Source organism: Leptonychotes weddellii, chromosome 10, assembly GCF_054177405.1.
Source record: "Leptonychotes weddellii isolate Sample4059 chromosome 10, ASM5417740v2, whole genome shotgun sequence".
In the NCBI taxonomy this organism is placed as follows: Eukaryota; Metazoa; Chordata; class Mammalia; order Carnivora; family Phocidae; genus Leptonychotes; species Leptonychotes weddellii.
This window is the reverse complement of record NC_138378.1, coordinates 105081019-105107607: the sequence shown is the minus strand read 5'-3', so window position 1 is coordinate 105107607 and position 26589 is coordinate 105081019. Positions and strand designations below refer to the sequence as shown.

At 38.3% G+C, this 26589-nt stretch overlaps 1 protein-coding gene across 4 annotated transcripts in view; it reads right to left on the bottom strand.

Moving 5' to 3' along the window:
* The window catches only part of ASXL2 (ASXL transcriptional regulator 2), a 148214-nt gene that overhangs the window by 79781 nt on the left and 41844 nt on the right, over positions 1 to 26589 (bottom strand). For all 4 annotated transcript variants that reach the window (XM_081797081.1, XM_081797084.1, XM_081797082.1 and 1 more), the window contains one exon: positions 10202 to 10284. In XM_081797081.1, coding sequence (XP_081653207.1) covers positions 10202 to 10284 — 83 coding nt within the window. The remainder of the gene's footprint in view (positions 1 to 10201; positions 10285 to 26589) is intronic.

The window sequence follows — 26589 nt, the reverse complement described above, 5'->3', positions numbered from 1 at the left end:
CGCCATACCCAAGTACATGAAAATACATTGTTGTGGTTCCTGTTCTCAAGTCTCACAGGCAAGGCAGATAATTATAATATGTAACTATAATATAACATAGGAAATGTTAAAACAGAGGTGTGTCTAAAATGTTATGTCAACACAGAAAAAAGCCAATTCAGTAAAGGATCTCAACTATGAATTTTAACCTGTTCTAGCCTGGTTTTAAATAAGTGTCATTACCATAGAGGATTTTACCAATATTCTCTCTAAATCAGCGCATAAACATATACATTTTCAATCTTACAGTCATAAAGCAAATGTTAGCTCACATACCTTCAATCTGAAATAGTTTCTGCAGAACTAGGTATCCCAATGTTAGTAAGTCAAATGATAATTTTAAAACTAAATGTTGATTGCTTTCTAAAATTATGATCAAATAATGATTATTACAAACAGCAAGGACAAAAAGAGCAAATATAATAAATAGTTACATAGTAATTTCACTCTTATTTAGTTTCTGGACTAACTGTTTAGTTTTATAAAGTAAAAATCATGCATCCAAAGGTGAGTTCAATTAAACTTGTAGAAGAGACTTTATCATTATACATACTTCCTTAGAATAAAATAATACTTCTTACCTTCTGGAGTTGGAATGCACCCCAAGAAAATGAAAGAAAGAAAAAAAAACTTTTAATTTTAACAGTAAAGTCAAAAAATAAACTCTCCCTTCCCCTCCCAGCAATATCCACAATTCTTCAAATTAGCACCCCCTCCCCACTTTGCTATATAAAACATTCATTACTTCTTTAGAATTTACAAATTAGCCCAAAATATGACTTTGTCTAAAAATGCACAGTTAAACTCAACTAAATAGTCTAAACCATTTCAGATAGCAGTTGCAGTACCTTAATTATGTGGCATACAAAAACTATTAAAGCAGTTTGGAGTTAAATGTGGATACAATGAATATTCTTTAATATTCTTCCCATGCATTTCAATTTCAAGGAGCCATCATAAAGCCATCAGCTATGGACCCTAAGGTTTATTAGCTTCCCTTTGATCCATACTGAACTCACTACCATGAAGCTGAATACAATGGATAAGAATAGTCTTTTCTGTCAATATGCAAGCATTTGGGGGTTTTTGTTTTTTCATTATTAATCCTTTTTGACATCCCTACAAAGTTTGTGTGCTTGAAAGCAGACTGCAATGGACAGATAAAGAAAACACAGGCTGAACTCAAAGTCAGCTAATTTTTAGATAAATATGGTATCAATTTAATCAATAATGTACTTCATTCTTAAACTGAGCTCTTTCTAGTAAAAGACCTTAAGACAATTCAGCTTGGCAAATAGTCCAATGACCTACTCTGCAGAGATAATGATTTCTGCTGAAAAGTAATAGAGAATGTAGACTTTATTTCCCTTGCTACATATTTTACATAAGGGCAGACGGGGAAAAAAACAGGTGCTAGGATTAGTTTTTAGTATGAAATGAAATGTTCACAAGTAAATGTATTAATACTTATCAAATTCAACTGGGACTCCTCCAAAGAGGTAAAATTTCAATCTGGCAAATATTTACTGAGTATGATCTTTGCTAGGTAGTTCCCAGGATTCTTTACAATTCCAACTCTTAAAGGAACTTGCTTGGGATAAAAGACTGAGACGTAAAAAAAACAAAAAACAGAAAAACAACTCTTGTTAGGGAAGAAACTGGGAGCTCTACAAAACAACAACATAAAGAGCTACTTAAATGTTCCATTACTATAAGTTCTTTAAAAATATAATGGCCCCTGGGTGGCTGAGTTGGTTAAGCATCCGACTCTTGATCTCAGCTCAGGTCTTGATCTCAGGGTCATGAATTCAAGCCTCACATTGGACTTCACACTGGGCGTGGAGCCTACTTAAAAAAATGTACTGGCGGGCGCCTGGGTGGCTCAGTTGTTAAGCGTCTGCCTTCGGCTCAGGTCATGATCCCAGGGTCCTGGGATCGAGTCCCAAATCGGGCTCCCTGCTCGGCGGGAAGCCTGCTTCTCCCTCTCCCATTCCCCCTGCTTGTGTTCCTGCTCTCGCTATCTCTCTCTGTCAAATAAATAAATAAAATCTTTAAAAAAAAAAAAAATGTACTGGCCCTTTCAGAAGCCAAGTTACTAGAATGGCTGAGGTTTTTGTTTCAAATTCTTCCAGAAAGTCATTTACAGTTAGATAGCAACTATCCTGAAGTTATTATATGTCAGCACATAATATAAATATTGTTTAATTTGAAAAAGAAAGCAAAGAGACTAATCAGAAGAGTAGGGAGAAGTAGGGATGTAGAGGCAGTAATGATACGCTAATAAGAACAAAACCAGAAGCAATAAGCCTGGGTTTCTAGTTTCACAGAACTTGTATGACCCTGACCAATCTCCATGGGCCTTAATTCTTCAATAATAAAATGAGATGTAATGGTAATATCCCAATTATCTTTTCCAGCTATAATATTTTGTGACTGAAATAATGTGACTGGCTTAAAAAAAGGAGTTGGGGGAGGGACGCAAGGGTGAGGAATGCAAGAGATTACCCTTTTAATTGGGGTCATGATGTTGTAAACAACTAGATAAACTTCAATTGCAAGAAACCCACAACCACGTCTTCTGCTTGTCCCCAAATCTGCCACTACTACTATATAACTAGCATTTAGTCTTCCTTTCCAGGTCTTTTCTTCGATAGAGAACCGATGCTTTTGAATACTTCTCGAGTTCTTTGCAAGATGACAATAAGTAATGATCAACCTAATTTAAAAGCTAGGTAGTTGGCTACATTCTTATCAGCTACATAACTTACTCTCCCACATCAATTTTATGGCATACAAGATTCAAATTCATACCTCGCCAAAATCATTATTATATATCAAGAATCCTTGTGACAACTCATAAGTGGGCTAATTCAGAAAATACTCAATCTATGGATGATAAATTCATAAAACAAGAATCTTAATTTGTCTTTCCTCTTCTACTTATGAATGGGAAGAAAAACCAGTAGAATAGGGTCTCAGAAAATAATTATTTTGTTATTTTTCTCTTCTTTCCTAAAAACTCTTTCTCTATTAGCAGATATAAGAAGAGTCAAGGTAATATAGCTAATAGGATGAACAAGGCAGGTTAAGAAAACTTGGGGGTGGCGGGCAGACACTAAAGCAATGGCTACTTTAGAAGGAAGTCCCACACTTAATGCTATAAAAGTACATTGTAAACATCAATGGCTGCCACAGCTGAGGAAGGGGTGAAACCTGTTGTATAAGACTAAGGAAAAAAGTAGTAATGAGTGATAACAGCAAGGATTAGCAGGAATGGTCTCACAGCATACATAAGCATTCGACTGACAGAATATTCTTTGTATGTTTTACCCATAGTATGCATACTTAATGTCTGTGCTTAGTTGCTCTCTTTCTGATAGGCCACAATATCCAATTTGCACACAGTCCCTTGAGTTCACAGCTGTTAGATACATACTGCAATGCTGAAGTAATAAAATGCCTAAGATTGACATCAAAACAGTTTGGGGTGGGAAGACCATTTATAATTTAGCTGGAGGATACATACTTTTGTTTCAATTTGCAATTTTCTAAAAGTAAAAATTTTTATTTAAATAACAGACTTCAGTACCTACCTTACTAACCTAGACTTGTAAGTGAAAGCATATTATCATGAAAAGGATGTATTCTTGGATTCTGTAACATACCAGGAGAACTCTTTACTCACTGATATCCAAAACAGGTATTAGGTATTTATCTCTGACAACAGATACCTACTCTACAGCTCCAGATCATGCTACCTTTTAACTATCTTGAGACTTATAACCAGGCCCTGCACCTGAATACTTTCTCACCCCTCTTGAGGTTCAAAACTTTTTTTTTGAACTCACAAGTACATGTTCAGTGAATCGTTTATCAGTTCCTCACTTGACCAGTTTAATTCCTCGGTTCCTTTCTATAGTAAATGGCAGCTATGTAATCCTGAAACCTAGAAATCATTTCTTATTTCCTCCTTCCTTTTTACTTCCCACATCCAATCCAACAGCAAGTCCTGAAATACATATCTCAAATCAGTCTATTGTCTCCAGCACTACTCAGGTAATCCAAACCACCACACCTCGAATACTCTAGTAAAACAGCCCCTTTATTAGTCTCCTTAACACCTTCAATCCAATTTCATGATTTAAAATTGAGTGAGAGAGACTTGGTGAAGACAGAGCAGACCCACAACAGCCTCTCTCTCCCTCTGGCTGGATGTGACTAAAACCTGTGAACAAAAATACAAAAAGCAACATCCCATACAAAAATGTGTACACAGATGTTCACAGCATTATTCCTAATAGCCAAAAAGTGAAAATAACCCCAATGTTCATCAATTGATGAATGGAGAAACAAAATGTGGCATGTGCATACAATGGAATACTATTTAGCAATAAAGGAACAAAGTATTGATAAATGTTACAATATGAATGAACTTTCAAATCATTACACTATATGAAAGAAGCCAGTCACAAAAGGCCACATATTCTATGATTCCATTATATGAAATATCCAAAATTACAAGTCTATGGAGACAGAAAGTACATTATTGATTGCCTAGGGCTGGGGTACTGGGGGTGAGGCAAGGAAGGGGAGTGACAGCTAATATTGCAGGGTTCCTTCGGGGGTAATGGAAATGTTCTGGGTGAATATATTAAATAAAAACCACTGTGTGGCTCCTGGATGGCTCAGTAGGTTAAGCATCTGCCTTTGGCTCAGGTCATGATCCCAGAGTCCTGGGCTCGAGTCCCACATCGGGCTCTGTGCTCAGCACAGAGTCTGCTTCTCCCTCAACCCCTCCCCCTGCTTGTGCTCACTCTCTCTCTCAAATAAATAGAATCTTTAAAAAAAAAAAGAACAAACACTGAACTGTATGCTTTAAAATGCTTTTAAGGTATGTTCATTATATATCAATTTTTAAAAAGCAACTACCTTAAACATTAAAAATCAAGAAAGCTGGCATATTTGGGAAGTCAAAACTTTATTCATATGGAGTATGTAGTAAAGAATTTACCTTTACCCAAAGAGAGGTCTGCCCTTTGCCCTTGGACTAAGAAATACCAACCATGTTGATGACTATCAGATAGAATGATTTTTTAAGAGACTGATTGATCGACTGATTTAACTAAGAAACAGTGCTGGATGGCTCAGATGGTTAAGTGTCTACCTTCAATTCAGGTCATGATCTCCAGGTCCTGGAATCGAGCCCCAGATAGGGCTCCCAGCTCAGTGGCGATTATGCTTCTCCCTCTCCCTCTGCCTCTCCCCCCCTGCTTGTGCTCTCTCTCAAATCTTTAAAAAAAAAAAAAAATCAACCCCAATAATCCACCAGATGAACAGGCTAAATAAGAAAAAAACATGAGTTGATTTTGAAAGACTGTCAAGATGTTTTCATAAAAAAGTGAAGATAAAAGATTGATGTCCTAAGGTGAGAAATCTTAGATCCCATACAGAGAACAGCCATGTATCTGTTTAGCTAGAGTGCAGATGGAAACAAATCAAGTGAACCAAAGTGGTGTGTGGGGCCAGACAATGATCTCAATTATTCTACTGAAAAACTACTGAAGGCTGCTGTGCTAGTTATCAATTTATTGACTTTCAGCTCCAAATCCAACCTTCTTTGTCCTTCTCTGTGGTAGCGGAGCTGGACCCTATAAACACTTCTCCTTTGCCAGCTGGCTTGATGTTAAGTTTTGTGAGCGCCGGAAGAACGCTGCAGAATGAAAGGGGGCTTTTCTTTCTGGTTTTACTGTGCCCTTGCCTGCCTGCTCTCATGGCAGGCAGCACCCAGCAACATGAGGGACACTCAATGGCACCCAACCTTCAGCAAGGTTCAGCAGAATGACTATGGGTGGCTTCCCAGAAAATTCTGCTAGTGCCTCAGCTGGCTCCCCAGTGAATGTGGGACAGGTGCCCAGCAGGAAGTTTTCCAGCAAGTTCTACTAATACCCAGTAGGCAGTTTCCTATTTGCCAGCCCAGGCTACAGCACCAGTGAACTCTGTCATCCATTGGACCAGAGCCCCACCTACTCCATTAAGATCTGAATCGCAACCTAGGGACATAGAGGGAGATCTTGAAAGTTACTCTTTCTTAGGGCACATTGCCTCAGCCCTACAGGTACTGGTTGCTCCCTTTAAATAGTTAATTTCTGGTTAACCAACTAATAACTTAACCAGTTAACTGAATAACTTCCCTGTTCAAATTACCACGTAGCTTTTGTCTGCTGACCAGACCCTGATTCTTATAAAACTGTATAGCTCAAAGACTGTAGAAAGTATCTCTGAAAAACCCTTTTAAGTTCTTAAAGGGACTAGTACCTCACTCTTTCTCAGCTAGGAGCCAATCACTTCCCTTTTAATAATTTTTTTGTGGGTTGGTTGTGGCAAAATATGCGCAACATGCACGTTACCATCTGAACCATTTGTAAGTATAGATTTCAGCGGCATTGAGTACACTCACAATGTTGTGCAACCATTACCACGGCCCATTTCCAGAACTTTTTCACCATCCCCCCAAAAAACTCTGTGCTAATTTAAACAGTAACTCTCTATTCTTCCCTACTCTCAGCCCCTGGTAACCTCTATTCTACTTTCTGTCTCTACTGAGTTTGCCTGTTCTAAGTATCTCACACAAATGGAACTGTAGAGTATTTGTCCTTTTTTTTCTTCTGTTGCCACATCACTATTTGTCCTTTTGTTTCTGTCTTATTTCACTTAGCATGTGTTTCAGGTTCATCCACACAGCATGTATCAGAATTTCAATTCTTCTTACGGGTGAATAATATTCCACTGAATGTATACACTACACTTTATCCACTCATCTTTTGATGGACATTTGGGCTGTTTCCACTTTAATGTATTTTAAAAATAAAATAATATAATATGGAATAATGAAAATTAAGTGAGCTTCTTCAGAATGGGGCACATAGGGAAAACTACAAAGGGAAAAAAGAATTGAGAGCCACGTACTAAGGACTGAAGAATGAAAATTAACTTTAAGAAGTAGCATATCTTCAGTAAAGAAATTATGTATTTCATTCTGTAACCTGTCTAAAACCTTTAAAGTTTATAAGACTATCATTGAACACAACACTGCAGAAAGAGAATAAGCTCTAACTACATCTGAATATAATCTTCCAACCCCTGATACTTCATATATGCATTAACAAGTAGGTTTTCAAGCACAAAAGAGAAGGGGGAAAATGAGCAGAGCCACTGCCCTCATAGAACTACCTTAATGTAAGCTAGAGAGAAGCTGTATGATGTTTTTAAGATCACAAAAATATGTAATTTCAAGCCTTAAGTGGTATGAAGAAATAAACAGAACACTATAATACACTAAAAGAGGAAATCTGCTCTAGCTCGTAAAGTCAGCCAAAGTTCTCTGAAAAAGACATATTCAAACTGACACCTGAAAAATATGATGGAACTGAGAGAAAAGCACATTCCCTGCTATGAAGGCAGCATATACAAAGGCTGAGGTGAGAAACAGCTTCCCTACCTATTTGAGAATGGACAACATATAATATTTAAAGCTATGGGGATGGACAAAATTGCACTTAAGTTAGAAGGTAATGAGCAAAAAAACTGAGAAGGAAGAAGGAAGAATGTCTGTGGTCACTTCAGGTAACAAAACAGAGTTTCAAGAAGGAAACAGTATTCAACTGTGTTAAATAGTGCTAAGAAGAAAGAGTCAAGAACGAGAAGTCCCATGGAGTTAACAAAATGGAAGTCATTGGTGACTTAGCACTGCTTTGTGGTCACAGAACTGCATCCCAACAATATAGTTTAACCAGGGACAGCTACGTATAAATTGTTATCACTAAGCAAAGCCAGAAGCTATTTTTGATGACTCTACCATCTTGCTACTTTTTCTAAATTTCTTCTTTTTGCCCTTCTTTATTTATTTACTATTCTTTACTTATTTACTATTCTTGCCTACTCCCTAGAAATGATAATGACAAGTTTAAAGTCATAGAGCCTTAGTATGTTGGAGCCAGATGACCCCGACTGGCATTTAGACCTAAGGGACTGATGGGAGTCTGGTCTCTATACATCAGATATCCTGGTCGATTTCCCCAGCTTATCAAAAGTCTAATTTTAAGAAAAAAAAAAAAGAAATCTCTTGCTCATCCTATTCTATAAGTCAATAGCATTATAAAAGAATATTAGAATACCTTAGCAGAATTGTTCCTCAGACCCCAAAAATCACTGTCCTTTTCTCCTATACCTTTGCAAAATTGGTGGTATTAAATATGCATTATGTGGGGATGGGGTAACTGGGTGATGGACATTAAGGAGGGCATGTGATGTAATGAGCACTGGGTATTACATAAGACTGATGAATCACTGAACTCTACCTCTGAAACTAATAATACACTATATGTAAATTAATGAATTTAAATTTTAAAAAAAGTAAAAAAAATAGGCATTATGCTTTAATTTTAATCTAATAAATCTTATCTAATTCAAATAAAAATTTAGAATTGTATCATTGATAAATTAAGTGATTAATTTTTTAATTTACAAAAATGTTTAAAAGCTGGGGCGCCTGGGTGGCTCAGTCATTAAGCGTCTGCTTTCGGCTCAGGTCATGATCCCAGCATCCTGAGATCGAGCCCCGCTCCCTGGTCAGTGGGAGGCCTGCTTCTCTCTCTCCCACTCCCCCTACTTGTGTTCCCTCTCTCGCTGTCTCTCTCCGTCAAATAAATAAATAAAATCTTTAAAAAAAAAAAAAATGTTTACAGGGCGCCTGGGTGGCTCAGTCGTTAAGCGTCTGCCTTCGGCTCAGGTCATGATCCCAGTGTCCCGGGATCGAGCCCCGTGCATCGGGCTCCCTGCTCTGCGGGAAGCCTGCTTGTCCCTCTCCCACTCCCTTTGCTTGTGTTCCCTCTCTCACTGTGTCTCTGTCAAATAAATAAATCTTAAAAAAAAAAAATAAAAAATAAATGTTTAAAAGCTAATTCCTCAAATGCATTTCAATGTTTTCATTTACAAATGTTCACACAATTTCTCAGAGACATATGTTACATAAAGTGAAATAATACTAATTTATACTTCATTGTTTCATAGTAATAAAACAAAGCTAATTTATTCCCAGCCTACTCACATTTGGCCACAAGTCAAAACAAAATTTTTTTAGCTGTTAGCAAAGGGCCAAAACCTCAATTCTGTATTAAAGAAAGTGAGAATTAAAATCTAGAACATGCAATAGCTATGTATCAAAAAACATATTATTGTCCATTTACAAATATTTCAGCATAGCTCACTATTACTCTGGCATCTGAGCTGAAGAGTTCTTCAGTGGGAAGGACTGTCTGGCACAATGTGAGACATTTAGCATCCCTGTTTTCTGAACATTAAATGCCACAGTGCTCCCCTTCTTTCTAGACACTTTGAAAATCAAAAATAACCTCATAAGTTCTGAACACTTTCCCTAAGGGCATTTACACAATGCCACCCCCACTTGAGAACAACTAGTAGCAGTTTTAAAGCACCACAACCTTTTCCACCTTAATGAAAATATCTCTCAGGTAGACTCCCAGATTTCCACGTTAACAATACCAAGTATGTTGACCATAATTTTAACATTTCTTGATGGGAGAGGGTCTTAATTATGAAGTGACTATTACGTGCTATTCTTAATATAAGGCTCTTAGAAATTAAAGTGTGTTTTATCTTTGGTCCTGTATTAATTGACCCCAAGCTGTTTTATTTGTTGTACATAAAACTATTACTTGAAATATATACTGCTTTGTTTGTATTTTTTCCATTTGATTCCTTTTGGCCAAGGTTACTTCTTTCTAGACTGTCTACCTCTAGCATTCTCCCTGTACTAGAGAATATTTTTTACCTGCTAATGACCAAGCTTATTAAATCAAAAAGTCTGAACTCATAGATGAAGGCTTGAAGATGGCTCCAGGCCTTCCTAAGAATTAACGTGCATGGGTTGGACACAACTAAGAATTTTTTTTTTAACTTACTTGTGGTTTTGTAACTGTGCTATGACTGAAAACTTTAAAGATCTGACAACTAAACAAATCAGAAATTAGCAAAGCAGTTATTACTAAATCATCAATCTTCAGGACTAATGTACACTGCTATATACTATGAAATACTCTAATCAAGTATTATAATTATTACTAATAATATTTAAATAACTCACCTGATTTCTTTTAGTCCTTCTCTCTGGATAACTTGAAGAATTTCTTTATGACTCATGGGTGTATTGGGGTATTTTTCTAAGACCTGAGAAACAAGTATATAATAATAAATTATTTCCTCTTATTTTATTATGTATGTAATTATATTTCTTATTCTTACTAAAACTACATATTAATTTCACCCAGCACATACATATCCGGCGACCTTCCATCCTTATATTTTGGGACAATAAGAAAAACAGAAAATTAATGGAATATAAACAGGTTCTTCTCTCTTTTAGCCACAAACAATATGTCAAGTCCTAAAGTAGAAATGGATCAAAAAGGATAAGATAAATAACTAAATTATTATTAATGTATAATATGAAATTATGTTTACTTTCTGCCTCCACCCCCATAACACAGGCCTAACTGTGGATCTATAGACTAGAGATACTTAAAGATTATGGGCGCCTGGGTGGCTCAGTTGTTAAGCGCCTGCCTTTGGCTCAGTCATGATCCCAGGGTCCTGGGATGGAGCTCCACATCAGGCTCCCTGCTCAGCAGGAGGCCTGCTTCTCCCTCTCCCATTCCCCCTGCTCGTGTTCCCTCTCTCACTGTGTCTCTGTCAAATAAATAAATAAAAACTTAAAAAATATATCTATATATCCATCTTTACATTTCCAGCAAAGATTACTATGCCATGAGTGCTCAATAAATCCTTTTTTTTTTTTTAAAGATTTTATTTATTTTTCCACAGAGAGAGAAACAGCGAGAGAGGGAACACAAGCAGGGGGAGTGGGAGAGGGAGAAGCAGGCTTCCTGCTGAGCAGGGAGCCCCACGTGGGACTCGATCCCAGGACCCTGGGATCATGACCTGAGCTGAAGGTAGATGCTTAATGACTGAGCCACCCAGGCGCCCAGTGCTCAATAAATTTTTAACCAAAACAAATGAATAATACATTTGTAGCAATATTAACAGGTATCTATGTTCTGGTTCTGGTAAAAAACAAAAGGAGTAAGCATAGTTTGTCCTGTCTCTTGGGCTGACTACAACTAAAAACCTGGACAGAATGCATGGAGCAGCTATCTAACATCTGGTAGCAGATGGAAAATGGTAGCAATGGCCTGGAGCAGGAAACCACAACTAGAAGTTTTAATAACCCCAAAGTGAGTTTCCTGGTTTTGTTTCCTCTGGGACCACTCAGCCTAGACTCAGAGGCAGTACAAATTCAGAATTGTCCACTAAGTGCAGACAGAAATGGCTCCAAAAGAATTCTTCTTGGTCTGAGGATCTGTAAAGGGGACCCCTAGGAAGATGGGGTTTTCTGGGTTTTTCCCTCTTCCACTTGACCTATGCCCCCAAACAAGCCAAGGGCAGCAGCCTTGGCAGTGATAATACCAGCAGTGGCTGAACAGGGACCTAAAACTCCAACAAAGCAGAATCCTTCTGTTCCCATAAGTGTGAAAGGAATCCCCACGGCTTTCTTTCTCTGCCATCCTGTTGTTTGGCATCAAAGGCAAATGTGGTTGTGGAAGTATAAAGCAAAAGAGAAATAACGCCCCAACTGTCTAGCCATGGGATAAGGAAGAGGGTCTCTAGGAGCCAGAAAGTATCAGGGAATTTGAAAAGAGAAAGCCGCTAGACAAAGTGATACCACGAAGATCTATAAACACTCCTGGGGTCACTCCAGACCTATGCATATCTGTATCTGACACTAATCATACTATCAGGTTCCCAAATTAGCCACTAGGTGGTTAATTTGCACCACTAGGTGGTGCAGAACACATCAGAACAGCTCTGCAAAGGCTTTGAAAACTAGACATTGGAATTTTAGTGAAGAGAAGATGGGTTCAAGTTGTGATCTGAACCTAACAAAGTCAAATGCCTTCTTTAAAAAAACTGCCTCCCCCCACCATTCTCCATTGAATTTAAACTTGACTTCTTGAAGCATAATTTTAATAGTTGCTTTAAAGTCTTTCTCTGGGGACGCCTGGGTGGCTCAGTTGGTTAAGCGTCTGCCTTCAGCTCAGGTCATGATCCCAGAGTCCTGAGATCGAGTCCTACATCGGGCTCCTTGCTTGGCAGGGAGCCTGCTTCTTTTCCCTCTGCCTGCCACTCCCCCTGCTTGTACGCACGCATGCGCTCTCTCTTTCGCTCTGACAAATAAAATCTTTTAATAAAGTCTTTGTCTGATAATTCCAACATCTTCGTCATCTTGGGTTTATTGTGTGTAGGTTGTCTTTTCCTTATGAGTTCTTGAGATTTTCCCAGTCCTTCATTTGTCAAGTGATTTTGGATTGTACATTAGACATTTTGATGTTATCTTACTCTATGTCTCTTTAAATGCAATGGAGAATGATTGGGGGGGGTGGATTTTTAAGGGTAATCTGCAGTATTTGTCTTTCTCTGACTTGTTTCACTATACAGCTAGTATACTATGGCAGATTTCCTTCTTTGTTTATGGCTGAATAATATTCCATTGCATACATATAGTAATTTTCTTTATCTGATCATCTGTTGTTAGACACTAAAGTTGTTTCCAAGGGAGCCTGGGTGGCTCAGTCGGTTAAGTATCTGCCTTCAGCTCCGGTCATGATCCCAGGTTCCTGGGATCGAGCCCCACGTCGGGCCCCCTGCTCAGCAGAGAGCCTGCTTCTCCCTCTCCCTCTGCTTGCTGCTCTGCCTACTTGTGCTCTCGATCTCTCTGTCAAATAAATAAATAAAATCTTAAAATAATTAATAAAAATTTAAAAAATAAAGTTGTTCCCATTTCTCAGCTATTGTAAATAATGCTGCAATGAATACAAGGGTGCAGATCTCTCTCCAAGATAGTGATTTCATTTCCTTTGGATATATACCCAGAAGTAGGACTGCTGGTAGTTCTCTTTTTAATTTTTTGAGGAACCTCCATACTGTTTTCCACAATGGCTATACCAACTTACGCAGCACAAAAAGAGATTTTATATAGAGATATACACACAAAAGATGGTCAAATAAGAACAAAAAAGACTGATACACCTACTAAAAAAAAAAACAAAATCTGAGCCCACAGAAAACAAATCTTCCTATAGTGCTACCCAGATAAAACATACAAAATTTTTTACATTTTTCCCTTAATTTGTAAATATTTCTAACTGCCATACGGTTTACAAACATTGCAAAGCCATTCTATTTCATTTGATCCTCACAACAATCCAAGAAAGAGCAGAACAGGGATGCCCGGGTGGCTCAGTTGGTTAAGTGTCTGCCTTCGGCTCGGGTCATAATTCCAGGGTCCTGGGATCAAGTTCCGCATAGGGCTCCTTGCCCAGTGGGGAGCCTGCATCTCCCTCTGCCTGCTGCTCCCCCTGTTTGTGCTCTCTCTCTCTCAAACAAATAAATAAAAATCTTTAAAAAAAAAAAAAAAGAGCAAAATAGGTTTAGTTATGTCTATTTTACAGGAAGAAAAGACTCAGAAGTTACAAAGCATAGTCTGAACTTAGATGGCAAAACTCTTAATTCCCCAACCTAAAGAGGATAATAATAACACTTTATACAAAGCAAATGGTTCAATGATTAAAAATATATATTTATTTTGTTAGCTAAAATACGCACTGGAATGATAAAAACTGTGCCTCTGTTGGATGGGTAGGTTCTTACTTACTGAGGCAAAAAAACTAACAGGATTGCAGAAATGTCACTTGCTATTTTGATTAAGATGAGAATGGGACATTCAACTACAAAGATCAGATAGAGACCTTTTTCTCAGAGGTCTACTTTGAAACATGACAAGATTAGCTTAATGAAAATGTCAGCCTCCACATGTCTATAATGAAGTCGTATCTTACGAGGTAGGTTCCTGGCTCTGGCTTTAGTAATGAGCAAGTACATAAAAATGAAAAACAAGATCCTGGTGGGGCCTGGGAAGATTCTGAGTATTTTGAGTGTGTTTTGCAAACTCTAGTATTAATCAGGCTTGAGGCGCCTAGGTGGCCTCAGTCGGTTAAGTGTCCCGACTCTGGACTTGGGCTCAGGTGATGATCTCAGGGTTGTGAGATAAAGCCCCACATCGGGCTGGGCATGCAGCCTGCTTAAGATTCTCTCTTTCCCTCTGGCCTCACTCCCCAACCCCCCCAAAAAAGGCTAGACAAGGGTGTTTCACCAACTTCCAATGATTTTTCATGGTATTCCACAAAGAAATTAATTCCAGGTGCTGAGTTACTATATAGTCATACCCCATACGTAAAGTAACAAGGGTTTCCCCAATGATAAAACATATTCATTCTAGAAAATTAAAACATACAAAAAAAAAAGGTTTTGTTTAATTGTATGTATTGTATGTATAGGGATTCTGCCATGAGAGAACAGGACTTAACATTCTGGCATACTCCCTTCCAGGAGTTTTTCAGTAACATTGCACATACTTGAGATTTCTTCTGCATATACCAGTTCCTACTGTTCTAATATTATCACAAGCCCTTTTTTGCAAATCTTGAAACATTACTGATATATTTCACAGCAGCGTAATACTCCACCAAATGTGTATGCACATATACACACTAAATCATGCAATCCGTATTTCCTACTGTTGCGTATCAGAATAACCTAAGGAGGCACTATATCCTGAGACACTATGCCAACACAGGCTTAGAGTGAGACATCCTGACTCTTTTATTCCTGACTCTACCATTTACAGCTTTGTGACTTTGGAAAAGTCAATCTCTGTGCCTAAATTTCATCAGGAAAATGAGAATAAGAACATCTTTAACGTATGGAATAACCATGAGCATCAAAGAGAGTATTTTGTTTTGAGCTGCTTTGCTGAGAACTGGAGAAATAGCAAATTCTCAATAACTGTGTGTTATTGTTTCTTTTTTTACTGTAACAAATGCCAAATGTTTCTGATTATTTTTAAAGTTTTCTAACAAGTGGAATTGCTGCATAAAGTTATTTTAATATTACCAAATTGCTATCCACCAGATGTATAGGAGTTTCACGTACCATTAACCAGCATCTGTATCATTTTAAAAATCCTTGGTAACTATTTTAAATATACATATACTATAATTTTAAAATGCTAGTTACTAATGAGGTTGGATTTTTCACATCATTAGACATTTGTATGTCGTATATTGAATGACCCTGACATGAGGCAATAAATTACTTGATCTAAATAATAAAAATCAGGGCGCCTGGGTGGCTCAGTTGGTTAAGCGACTGCCTTCGGCTCAGGTCATGATCCTGGAGTCCCCGGATCGAGTCCCGCATCGGGCTCCCTGCTCGGCAGAGAGTCTGCTTCTCCTTCTGACCCTCCCCCCTCTCATGTGCTCTCTCTCATTCTCTCTCTCTCAAATAAATAAATAAAATCTTTTAAAAAAAAAAAAATAAATAAATAATAAAAATCAGATTAAAAAATAAAATTATAGGGGTGCCTGGATGGCTCAGTCGTTAAGCGTCTGCCTTCGGCTCAGGTCGAGATCCCAGGGTCCTGGGATCGAGCCCCGCATCGGGCTCCCTGCTCTGCGGGTAGCCTGCTTCTTCCTCTCCAACTCCCCCTGCTTGTGTTCCCTCTCTCACTATGTATCTCTCTGTCAAATAAATGAATGGAATCTTTAAAAAAAATTATTAAAAAAATTATAAAATTTAACCAGCCAGCAGTGCCTGGCTGGTTCAGTCAGTGCAGCATGGGACTCCTGGTCTTGGTGTCATGAGTTTGAGCCCCATGTTAGGCATAGAGCCTACTTAAAAAACAAAACAAAACAAAAAAAACCAAAAAACTTAACAACTACGTCACAGAAATATTACAGAGTTGTCTGAACACCAGAAATACACTGCTTTTATTCCATTACAGAAAGGAGAACATTCAAGGATTTTGCCAAGTCTACCTAAATTTATTTCCATCAACAAATTAAAAGAGTAAAACTGTACACCTTATTGGCCCAAAGCAGAAAACTATGGTATGGGTATAAACGATGCTAGTTGCTATTCTAGGCAAATTCAGTTCCAACATAGAACTTCCCCTCAAATAATCCATCTGGTTGCTGGAAGAAAACACACAGCCACTGAAATCTATGAGGAACTCTTGCTCCAAGTTCTGCTTGGGAAAGTGGGAAGATGTAGAGGTTTTTGTAAACCGTACTGAAAACCCTAGAGTTGACAAAAGAAGACCACTTTGTCCAATAGATGCTATGCTTGCCCTGGTCAAGAACTAGAAGGGATTTCTAGAGAAAGTGATATAATCACCCACCTGGCAATTAAATTTCACCCTGTTACTATCATTAGGAAATCCTGAATACTAAAAACATATAATACAAATTTAAATAAGGGCACAAATAAGAGATCTGCTTGATTTTCTTAAATGGTATCAGTACTTGTAACAAATACTCCTCTCCACACAGTAGTAAATTGACTGAGACTCTCTGTTTTGGTGTCTGTAAGAGCTATTAATATGGGAAAGGGGGGGCGCCTGGGTGGCTCAGTTGGTTAGACGACTGCCTTCGGCTCAGGTCATGATCCTGGAGTCCCTGGATCGAGTCCCGCATCGGGCTCCCTGCTCGGCAGGGAGTCTGCTTCTCCCTCTGACCCTCCTCCCTCTCATGCTCTCTGTATCTCATTCTCTCTGTCTCAAATAAATAAATAAAATCTTTAAAAAAAAAAAAATGGGAAAGGGATTTCAGCTGGAAAAAAAATTTTAATTGATGGAAAACATTCAAGTGTTTCAAAGTGTAGGTACAGAGGTCAAAGAGCCTGCTTCTAATAACTCTAAGAATACACCCTAGGTGACTAAAGGCTCTAAACACCAAACCTTCATTGGTAGAGTAAGGGTTATAACATTCTCATAAATAGGAACATGAAATAAAACATTCTGCAGTGGGCGCCTGGGTGGCTCAGTTGGTTAAGCGACTGCCTTCGGCTCAGGTCATGATCCTGGAGTCCCAGGATCGAGTCCCGCATTGGGCTCCCTGCTCTGCAGGGAGTCTGCTTCTCCCTCTGACCCTCCCCCCTCTCCTGCTCTCTCTCTCTCTCTTTCTCTCTCTCAAATAAATAAATTTAAAAAAAAACTTAAAAAAAAAAACATTCTGCAGTATTCTTAACTTACCATATGTGGCTGATAAACAAAAGTGGCTTTTGTTATTATTAGTCACCTATATGACAAACTGTTTCCCAGTTCACATTTCTGATACTACCCTCATTTAAAATTCCACCAGTGTTTGTAAGACGGATGAAAAATACAAAAGGGGCGCCTGGGTGGCTCAGTCAGTTAAGCAGCTGCCTTTGGCTCAGGTCATGATCCCAGGGTCATGGGATCCAGCCAGGCATCAGGCACCCTGCTCAGTGGGGAGCCTGCTTCTCTCTCTCCCTCTGCCTGCCACTCCCCCTGCTTGTGTGCTTGCTCTCTGTCAAATAAATAAATATTTTTTTAAAAGCTGAATATTAAAAAAAAAAAGAAGGAAAAATACAAAAGATAGCATGCTTTTCTCAGGTTACCTGCCCTTTGATTTTTCCACTATTTTCATCTCAGATAATTAACAATGCCCTACAATAATTCCTGTCGGTAATAAAAAAAACATTACACAAGAAGCAAAATTTACAATGTGAAATAATTTTACATTAAATGCCAAGACTTCACAATCATATAATTTCTCTAGACTTTAAATCCTGTTTACATTACAAATAACCGACTATAAAAGACCAGATATAAGACTATTCTGCAAGAAAAAAATGAGTGAAAAATCACTGAATAAGGAACTTGCATTCATATGCAAAAATATTTTGATTAATTAATCATAATGAGGCTTCTTTGTCTGCCCAAGGAGCTAGAAAATGGAAATTAATAAAAATTTCTCTGGCGGAGCAGCTGACTGGCTCAGTCAGAACATGCAACTTTTAATCTTAGGGTCATGAGCTTGAGCCCCACCTTGAGTGTAGAGCCTACTTTAAAAAAATAAATATTTTTAAAAATAAAAATTTGTAGGGGTGCCTGGGTGGCTCAGTCGGATAAGCATCCAACTCTTGATTCCGGCTCAGTCATGATCTCAGGGTCATTAAGACAGAGCTCCAAGTCCGGCTCTGCACTCAGTGGGAAGTCTGCTTAAGATTCTCTCCCTCTTGGGGCACCTGGGTGGCTCAGTCGTTAAGCATCTGCCTTCAGCTCAGGTCATGATCCTGGGTCCTGGGTTCGAGGCCCGCATCGGGCTCTCTGCTTCACGGGAAGCCTGCTTCTCCCTCTCCCACTGTCTCTCTGTCAAAAACAAAGATTCTCTCCCTCTCCCACTGCCCCTTCCCCACCCACCTCCACGTGCGTGCACTCTCTCTCTAAAATAAAAAAGTAAATCTTTAAAAAAAATTTCTCTAGCATATCACATCTTAATTGAAAAGTGACTACTAGGGTGCCTGAATGCCTCAGTCAGTTGAGCATCTGCCTTTGGCTCAGGTCATGATCCCGAAGTTCCAAGATTGGGTCCTGCATCTGGCTCTCTGCTCAGTAGAGAGCATGATTCTCCCTCGGCCCCTAACCCCACTCACGCTCTCTTTCTCTCAAATAAATTAATAAAATCTTTTGGGGAGGGTATATGCTGTGGTGAGCACTGTGTATTGTGTAAGACTAATGAATCACAGACCTGTACCCCTGCAAATAATACATTATATGTTAATAAAAAAATAAAATAAAATTACACCCAAAAAATAAATAAAATCTTTAAAGAAAAAAAAAAGAAAGGTGACTACTAAACCACTATTCGAATGAGCCACATTCAGAATTTAAAACATTTATATTATTCATGGTAACAGTAATGATAAAAATTAATATGTTCTAATTTATTACCCAGAGCAAGGAATTACTTTAATATGGTTGCATTCTTCTGTTTATACAAAAATACTTACATATTTTAACACAGACATTAAAGTTTTTAAAATTGAAGACCTAAAATTTTTGTATCCCTTTTAGTGAGGACTTCATAGATTTTCTAGGTGTACTATTCTTTAAGGAAATAAAATAGACATCCTTAAAACTGCATAAGGGATATTTACTTTCCTTAAAAAAAAAAAGAAATGTTTGTCACTAGTTCCTTTAAACACTAGGCACTTAGGTGTCTTGGTTTTGGCTCAGGTCATGATCAGGGTCCTGGGATCAAGCCAGTGTAGGGCTCTGCCTTCAGTGCAGAGTCTTGATTGTCCATCTCCCTCCCCTCCACCACATATTTGGGGCTCTCTCTCTCTAAAAAATAAATGAAATCTTTTAATAAGTAAAAATAAATACTAAGCACTTAAAATTAATCTTAATTTAGAAAATCATTTGTGGGGACGCCTGGGTGGCTCAGTTGGTTAAGCATCTGTCTTCGGCTCAGGTCATGATCCCAGGGTCCTGGGATCGAGTCCCACATCAGGCTCCTTGCTCAGCGGGGAGCCTGCTGCTCCCCCTGCTTGTGCTCTCTCTCTTTCTGACAAGTAAATAAATAAAATCTTAAAAGAAAAAGAAAATTATTTGCGCTAAATATTCTCAATATTTAGAGCTATATAAATCATTTAGTTAGGAGGAGAAAAAGAAATATTTTTCAATTAAAGACTGAAGTAATCTATTTTTAAAGTTTATTATGGAAATTTTAAAACATATACAAAAGAGAACTCTACAATCAACAATTACAACACATGGCTTATATCTTACTTCATCTATACCACCAGCCTCTTTCCCTCCACAAACTGGATTATTTTGAAGCAAATCTCAAACATTTCATCCATAAATACTTTAGTTATATCTCCCAAAAAAATGACTCATTCTCTAAAAAACAAAAATACCATTTAAACCTTCAAAAAGGGGCACCTGGGTGGCTCAGTTGGTTAAGCGACTGCCTTTAGCTCAGGTCATGATCCCAGGGTCCTGGGATCAAGCCCCACATCGGGCTTCCTGCTCAGCCGGAAGCCTGCTTCTCCCTCTCCCACTCCCCCTGCTTGTGTTCCCTCTCACCCTGTCTCTCTCTCTCTCTCTCCCCCTGTCAATTAAATAAATAAATAAAATTTTTAAAAATAAATAAAATAAACCTTCAAAAAATAACTATAATTCTTTAATATCAATTTAGATAATATCCCCAATTTTCATGAAAAAAACAAACTTTTACTTTTATTTTTTTAAAAGATTTATTTATTTGAGAGACACTGAGTGAAGGAGCACATACACCCGAGCGGGAGGGGCAGAAGGAGAGGGAGAGAGAATCCCAAACATACTATGCCCTGAGCTCAGGGCCTGACACAGGGCTCAAATCTCATGACCCTGAGATCACAACCCGAGCTGAAACCAAGAGTCGGTTGCTTAACCGACTGTAACCCCCAGGCGTCCCCAAAACAAACTTTTTAAAACAGTTGTTTTGCTCACATCAGTATCCAAAGACCCCTGCACATCATACTTGGTTAACACAGGCCTTAAACTCTCTTTGAATTTATGGATTTCTCCCTTTTTTCTTCCAATTTATTTACTGAAGAAAACACATAGACTGTACTATATAGTTTTCCACTTTCTATATTTTGCTAATTGTATAGTTCTTTGCCCCTTGTATTTCCTGAAAATTAGAATTAACACCTAGAGGCCTGCTCAGATTCAAATTTTATTTTAGCAAAAACACTTCATAGGCAGTGTTGTATACTTCCTGTCACACCACATCAGAACACAAAAAATATGTATGGCCTCTTTTTCTGAAATTACTATTATAAAGTTTCATATTATAAACTACAAACTATTTTATATTATAAACAATAAACTATTATAAAGTTTCGCACCAGCATTCCAATCTAATCATTTTCATAGCCACTGATGATCACCACCTAGACTTGTTATTTTATTTAGGTGTTCACAAATGGTGATAAGTCTACCATTCCTTCTTCATTCATCAGCTAGAATCCTTCTAAAAAGAAGGGTTTCCTCCATCTACTATTTGGTTACCTGAAGGACGTACGGTTCATATAGAAATCATTATTTCTTTTAATGATTTTGAGAATAATTGCTGGCTTTCCAAGCATGCTCCAAAGGTGACCAGTGAAGTTGGGTTGTTTGTTGGAAGCATCAGTAAGAATATTATGAATAACATCTAATGGAATATCATTATGAATTTTAATATATTTTTGTGAATTAATAACTGTATTTCCTCACTTGCAAACTGGTTATTCATGACCATTGTCCACTTAGTATACATTCCATTTGTATGAGGAGTTCTATCTTCACATTCAATACAGTAAAACTTTAAGATAAATAAATAATAAGGGCGCCTGGGTGGCTCAGTTGGTTAAGCGACTGCCTTCGGCTCAGGTCATGATCCTGGAGTCCCGGGATCGAGTCCCACATCAGGCTCCCTGCTCAGCGGGGGGTCTGCCTCTCCCTCTGACCCTCTTCCCTCTCGTGCTCTCTGTCTCTCATTCTCTCTCTCAAATAAATAAATAAAATCTTTAATAAAAAATAAATAAATAATAAAACTTTTATTGTCACATTTATTGCAAATATTTTTTCCAGTTTATTATTCATCTTTTCGTTACTGTTGCTTTTCCATGGAGGTTTATATCACCTTCACATATTACAACTGATTGTGGTCTTTTCTTTTGATTTCTTTTAGCATTTCTACATTTAAGTATATCTTCTCTCCCTTCGATAGCTTAATATTTTTCCACCTTTTCATTTACATCTAACTTCGAATTCACTTAACTTTTAATAAGAAAATATGTACGCACACTAAACAAGCCCAAGAGTGAGAGATGGAGAAAGGAACAAAATGGCCACATGTATTTGAGCAAAAATACCATATTCCATTAAACTAGTATTACATACTATTACTATATTGTATTACTATTACTTTTACATTATTTTACCACAAGTTAATGTAAACGAAAATACCACAGTACTTTTACAAAACATTTAGCTTACTTTAACCACAGGAGGGCAGTGTTTATCAAACAAAAGTACCATTCCTTTGAAATAGTTCATGGAATTACTTACAAAACACAATTTTTAGAACTACTTTATGACAATCGGAGTAGCTGCTCAAAAGAATTTTTTGTTTTAATGTAAACCCTATGCCCAACGTGAGGCTTGAACTCATGACCCCAAGATCAAGAGTCGCCACCCAGGCGCCCCTGCTCAGAATTAAAATTAACACCACACTGAATTAAAGCATGATAAAATAGTTTTTTAAAGTGTGCTTAAGGGGCGCCTGGGTGGCTGTCAGTTGAACATCTGCCTTCGGATTAGGTCATGATCCCAGGGTCCTGGGATCAAGCCCCACATCTGTCTCTGCCTGCCACTCCCCCTGCTTGTGCTCTCTGTCAAACGAACAAATAAAATCTTTAAAAATAAATAAAGTGTGCTTATACAGCTATTTCTTTACTTGCAGATTCTCACATCCAGCTAATAAAAAATATATTAAAACTATACTTTGAGTACCAGGAATAACGTAGAGAGCCCCCTAAGATTCGAGTTTAACTCTAATCTAAATAACAGCCGAATTTCAATTACTGCTGCACTTACAAGTTCCTTCCAGATATGCATAGATCTGCGGAGCCCGAATTTTACATCATCTAGATGATTTTATTTTGCATTTTAAATGTATAGATAAAAATTATATAATCTTTGGGCGCCTGGGTGGCTCAGTCGTTAAGCGTCTGCCTTCGGCTCAGGTCATGATCCCGGGGTCCTGGGATCGAGTCCCGCATCGGGCTCCCTGCTCCGCGGGAAGCCTGCTTCTCTCTCTCCCACTCCCCTTCTTGTGTTCCCTCTCTCACTGTGTCTCTCTGTCAAATAAATAAGTAAAATCTTTAAAAAAAAAAAATTATATAATCTTTATAACTTTATATCAGTGTTATATGGCTTACTTAATTACAAAAGCTTCAATTGGCTTAACTAATGTCATAGTAATGAAAAAGGTCACCCAGGATATACGCAGAATGATGAAAGCCTATGCTACAGAACATACCAATGCTGAAGAGTCAGAGAAGTAAAACCAGCAAATAACTAAGGAGTGGCCAGAGGAATAGGAAGAAAATCAGAAGAACATGGTACCTCAGAAAAGACAAAAGAATTCTAAGAAGGATGGAATGGTCAACAATGTCAAAAAACGACGAGGAGGTGAGATAACTTCAAAATCCACTCTAGGGGCGCCTGGGTGGCTCAGTTGTTAAGCGTCTGCCTTCGGCTCAGGTCATGATCCCAGGATCCTGGGATCGAGCCCCACATCGGGCTGCCCGCTCAGCGAGAAGCCTGCTTCTCCCTCTCCCTCGGCCTGCTGCTCCCCCTACTTGTGCTCTCTCTCTGTCAAATAAATAAATAAAATCTTAAAAAAAAACCTTTAAAAAAAAAAAAACAAAATCCACTCTATTTTGCAACAAGGAGCTCTTTAATTAGCTTTACAAGTTCAGATTCCACTTAATCAAGAGGGAAGAAATCAAACTTGAGAGGGTCTAAGCACTCAATGGAGGTCCAGCGGTGGCAACAGGGAGTTACAACAACTCTTGCTGCAACAGTGAAGGAAAGGTGGAGTCAAGGAAAAATCGTTTAGTCAAATGGACTTGAACAAGTTTTACGGAACCAAGATAAAAGGAAACAAAAGTATCCCTAGCTGCCCAATTCTCCCCCATCCATACATGAGAGATCAAGTTCGACAAATCCTTCATTATCCATACTTGTGCTACTTACAATTTCACACTTGGGAACAAGATGAATTCCGAGGATGTAGTATCCACCACCTACCAAACTAACTATATAAAAACTCTCTATGTGAGTTTACAAGCTAAACAGATAATAACAATACATGGAATTTTGAAGGAATAACTAATAGAGCCAAATATCTGAAAAGGAAAGAGGGAAAAGGACCTTACCTGGCTGCTTAGCAGTATCTGTTAATCACTACCTCTGTCCTGAGATGCACTCCTCTATTCAGCTCTGTGACACCAGACTCTCCTTTCCCTCCTACCTCTCGACCAGCAACTTTTCATTCTCCACAATCCTTTAATGTTGATCTTCCTCAGGATTCTCTCTTAATTTCTAATCTCCTTGCACATTTTCACACTCACATGGTTTCAAGAATCAATACGTTCCTACAGCAGCATTCTATACACTCCCAGTAGTGCTTATCACACTGCATTTATTATAAATGCATTTTAAATCATTAGTCTTGCCCAGTGGTACATAAGCTCCATAAGGGCTGGGACCTTCTGTCTTGTTCATAGAGTATCCCTAGTGCCTATCATATGGTAGGTCTAAAACGTGGTGGCTGACTGACCAAATTAGGAACACAGGTGGCAAAACTGGCCTTAGACAATTGTAAAAATATTTGTGTGGTTTTTTTTTAAATAAGAAAGGATGAAAGGTGAATGCAAATACAAGTAAGTCTGTAGATTCAGGGTAGAAACTTAAATGTAAGAAGTGGCTGAGGAGATTTAAATACAAAGAGACAACTACAGATAGCCAGAGAAGATTACTACATAGGCTGGCTTTGTAAACTCACAAGTATAGTTTTACCTAAAGGTCCCTCAATTCTGAACAGCTCTATCTATCAAGGCATTCTGATCTAGTTCATTCCACTTAGATTCTTTTTACTTGATTATCCAAGAAGTCTGTATGTTATACCACTCTTAGTTCAAGCAAAAAAAGTTCTCAAAACCTAATTCTCCCAAAATTCTTGATTTAATACTTATCTAGCAGTTAAGTGCCAGGTTCCATCTAAAGTGCTTTACATACATCAGCTCAATTAATTTTTATATTAAACCTATAAGGTAGAGGGGCGCCTGGGTGGCTCAGTCGTTAAGCGTCTGCCTTTGGCTCAGGTCATGATCCCAGGGTCTTGGGATCGAGCCCCACATCGGGCTCCAAGCTCTGCGGGAAGCCTGCTTCTCCCTCTCCCTCTGCCCCTGCTTATGTCCCCTCGCTCGTGTGTGTCTCTCTCTCTCTGTCAAATAAATAAATAAAATCTTAAAAAAAACCAAAAACCTCTAAGGTATATATTATTATGGCATTTTTTTTCAGATGTGAAAACTTTGGCACAAAGAAAATAAGTAACTTACCCAAGGGTCACATCAGCTAGTACATGATGGAGAACAAGATCCTTTGCTCCTAAGCATTATGCTATACTGCCTCTCTCAATCAGTTACACATCCATACTACTCCTAAAATTAACTGTTACTGTAACATACAGTTACTGTGTTAAGTGCCAAAACCTGGGGCTGCGAAGATGATTAACAAACAAGTCCTATAGTCCACAATTCGGGTAGAGAGAGAGTGGCGGAAAGGAGAGAAAGACAACTATTAAACAAGAAATACTAAAAAAATATAAAGAACTATGGAAAATAAGGTAAAGAACATTTAATTGTTCCCATAAAAATTATGCACTATTTCAAATATAGAGGAAACTACAAAATAAAACTTACGTATGGACTAGCAAGCTTTAGCTAACCTGCAAAAGAAAATGAAGGAACTGGGCGCCTGGGTGGCTCAGTCAGTTAAGCATCTGCCTTCAGCTCAGGTCATGATCTCAGGGGGCCCAGGATCCAGCCGGTGTCATGAGCAGGGAGCCTGCTTCTCCCTCTCCCTGTGCCTCTCCCCATGCTTGTGCGCTCTCTCTCTCTGTGTGTATCAAATAAATAAGTCTTAAAAAAAGAAAAAAAGAAAATGAAGGAACTTTCTGAAAAGATAGAAATGTTCTATACCTAGACTAGGGTGGTAACACACAGATGCACACATTTGTCAAAATGAATTCAGCTGTACTTTTAAGACGTGTGCATTATACTCAATAACCATTACACCTCAATAAAGCTGGCATATACCTCAATTAGTTGATTTTTAAATAAATTAGGGTGCCTGGGTGGCTCAGTCGGTTAAGCATCTGCCTTCAGCACAGGTCATGATCCCAGGGTCCCGGAATCGAGCCAGTGTTGGGCTTCCTGCTCAGTGGAGAGGCTGCTTCTCCTTCCACCTGCCATTCCCCGTGCTTGTGCTCTCTCTCTCTCAAATAAATAAAATAAAATCTTAAAAAAAAAAAATTAAAGCAAAATGAAGGAACAGAGGAAAAACATGCCACACTCCCTGAAATTCAAGAGTAAGAACATATTATGGAAAAAAAATAAATTTGAAAATGGGCTAGGATGGAAATGTTTTTTATTAAACTCAACTTATTCATATCTGAGAACCAGACTGTTTTAATGCCTGAAATGACCATACAACAAAGGCAGTGAAGGGATATCCTACAGAAAAAGTTAGGGAAGGAGGGATGAGAAGCAGAAAGGATAAAGTTCCCTGGGGAAAAAAATTAAATAAGAAAAAAGATATTGTATAAAAAGATATTTTACAGAAAAGATATTTATATAAAATTGTATGGCCATCTGGGGCGCCTGGGTGGCTCAGTCGTTAAGTGTCTGCCTTCGGCTCAAGTCATGATCCCAGGATCCTGGGATTGAGCC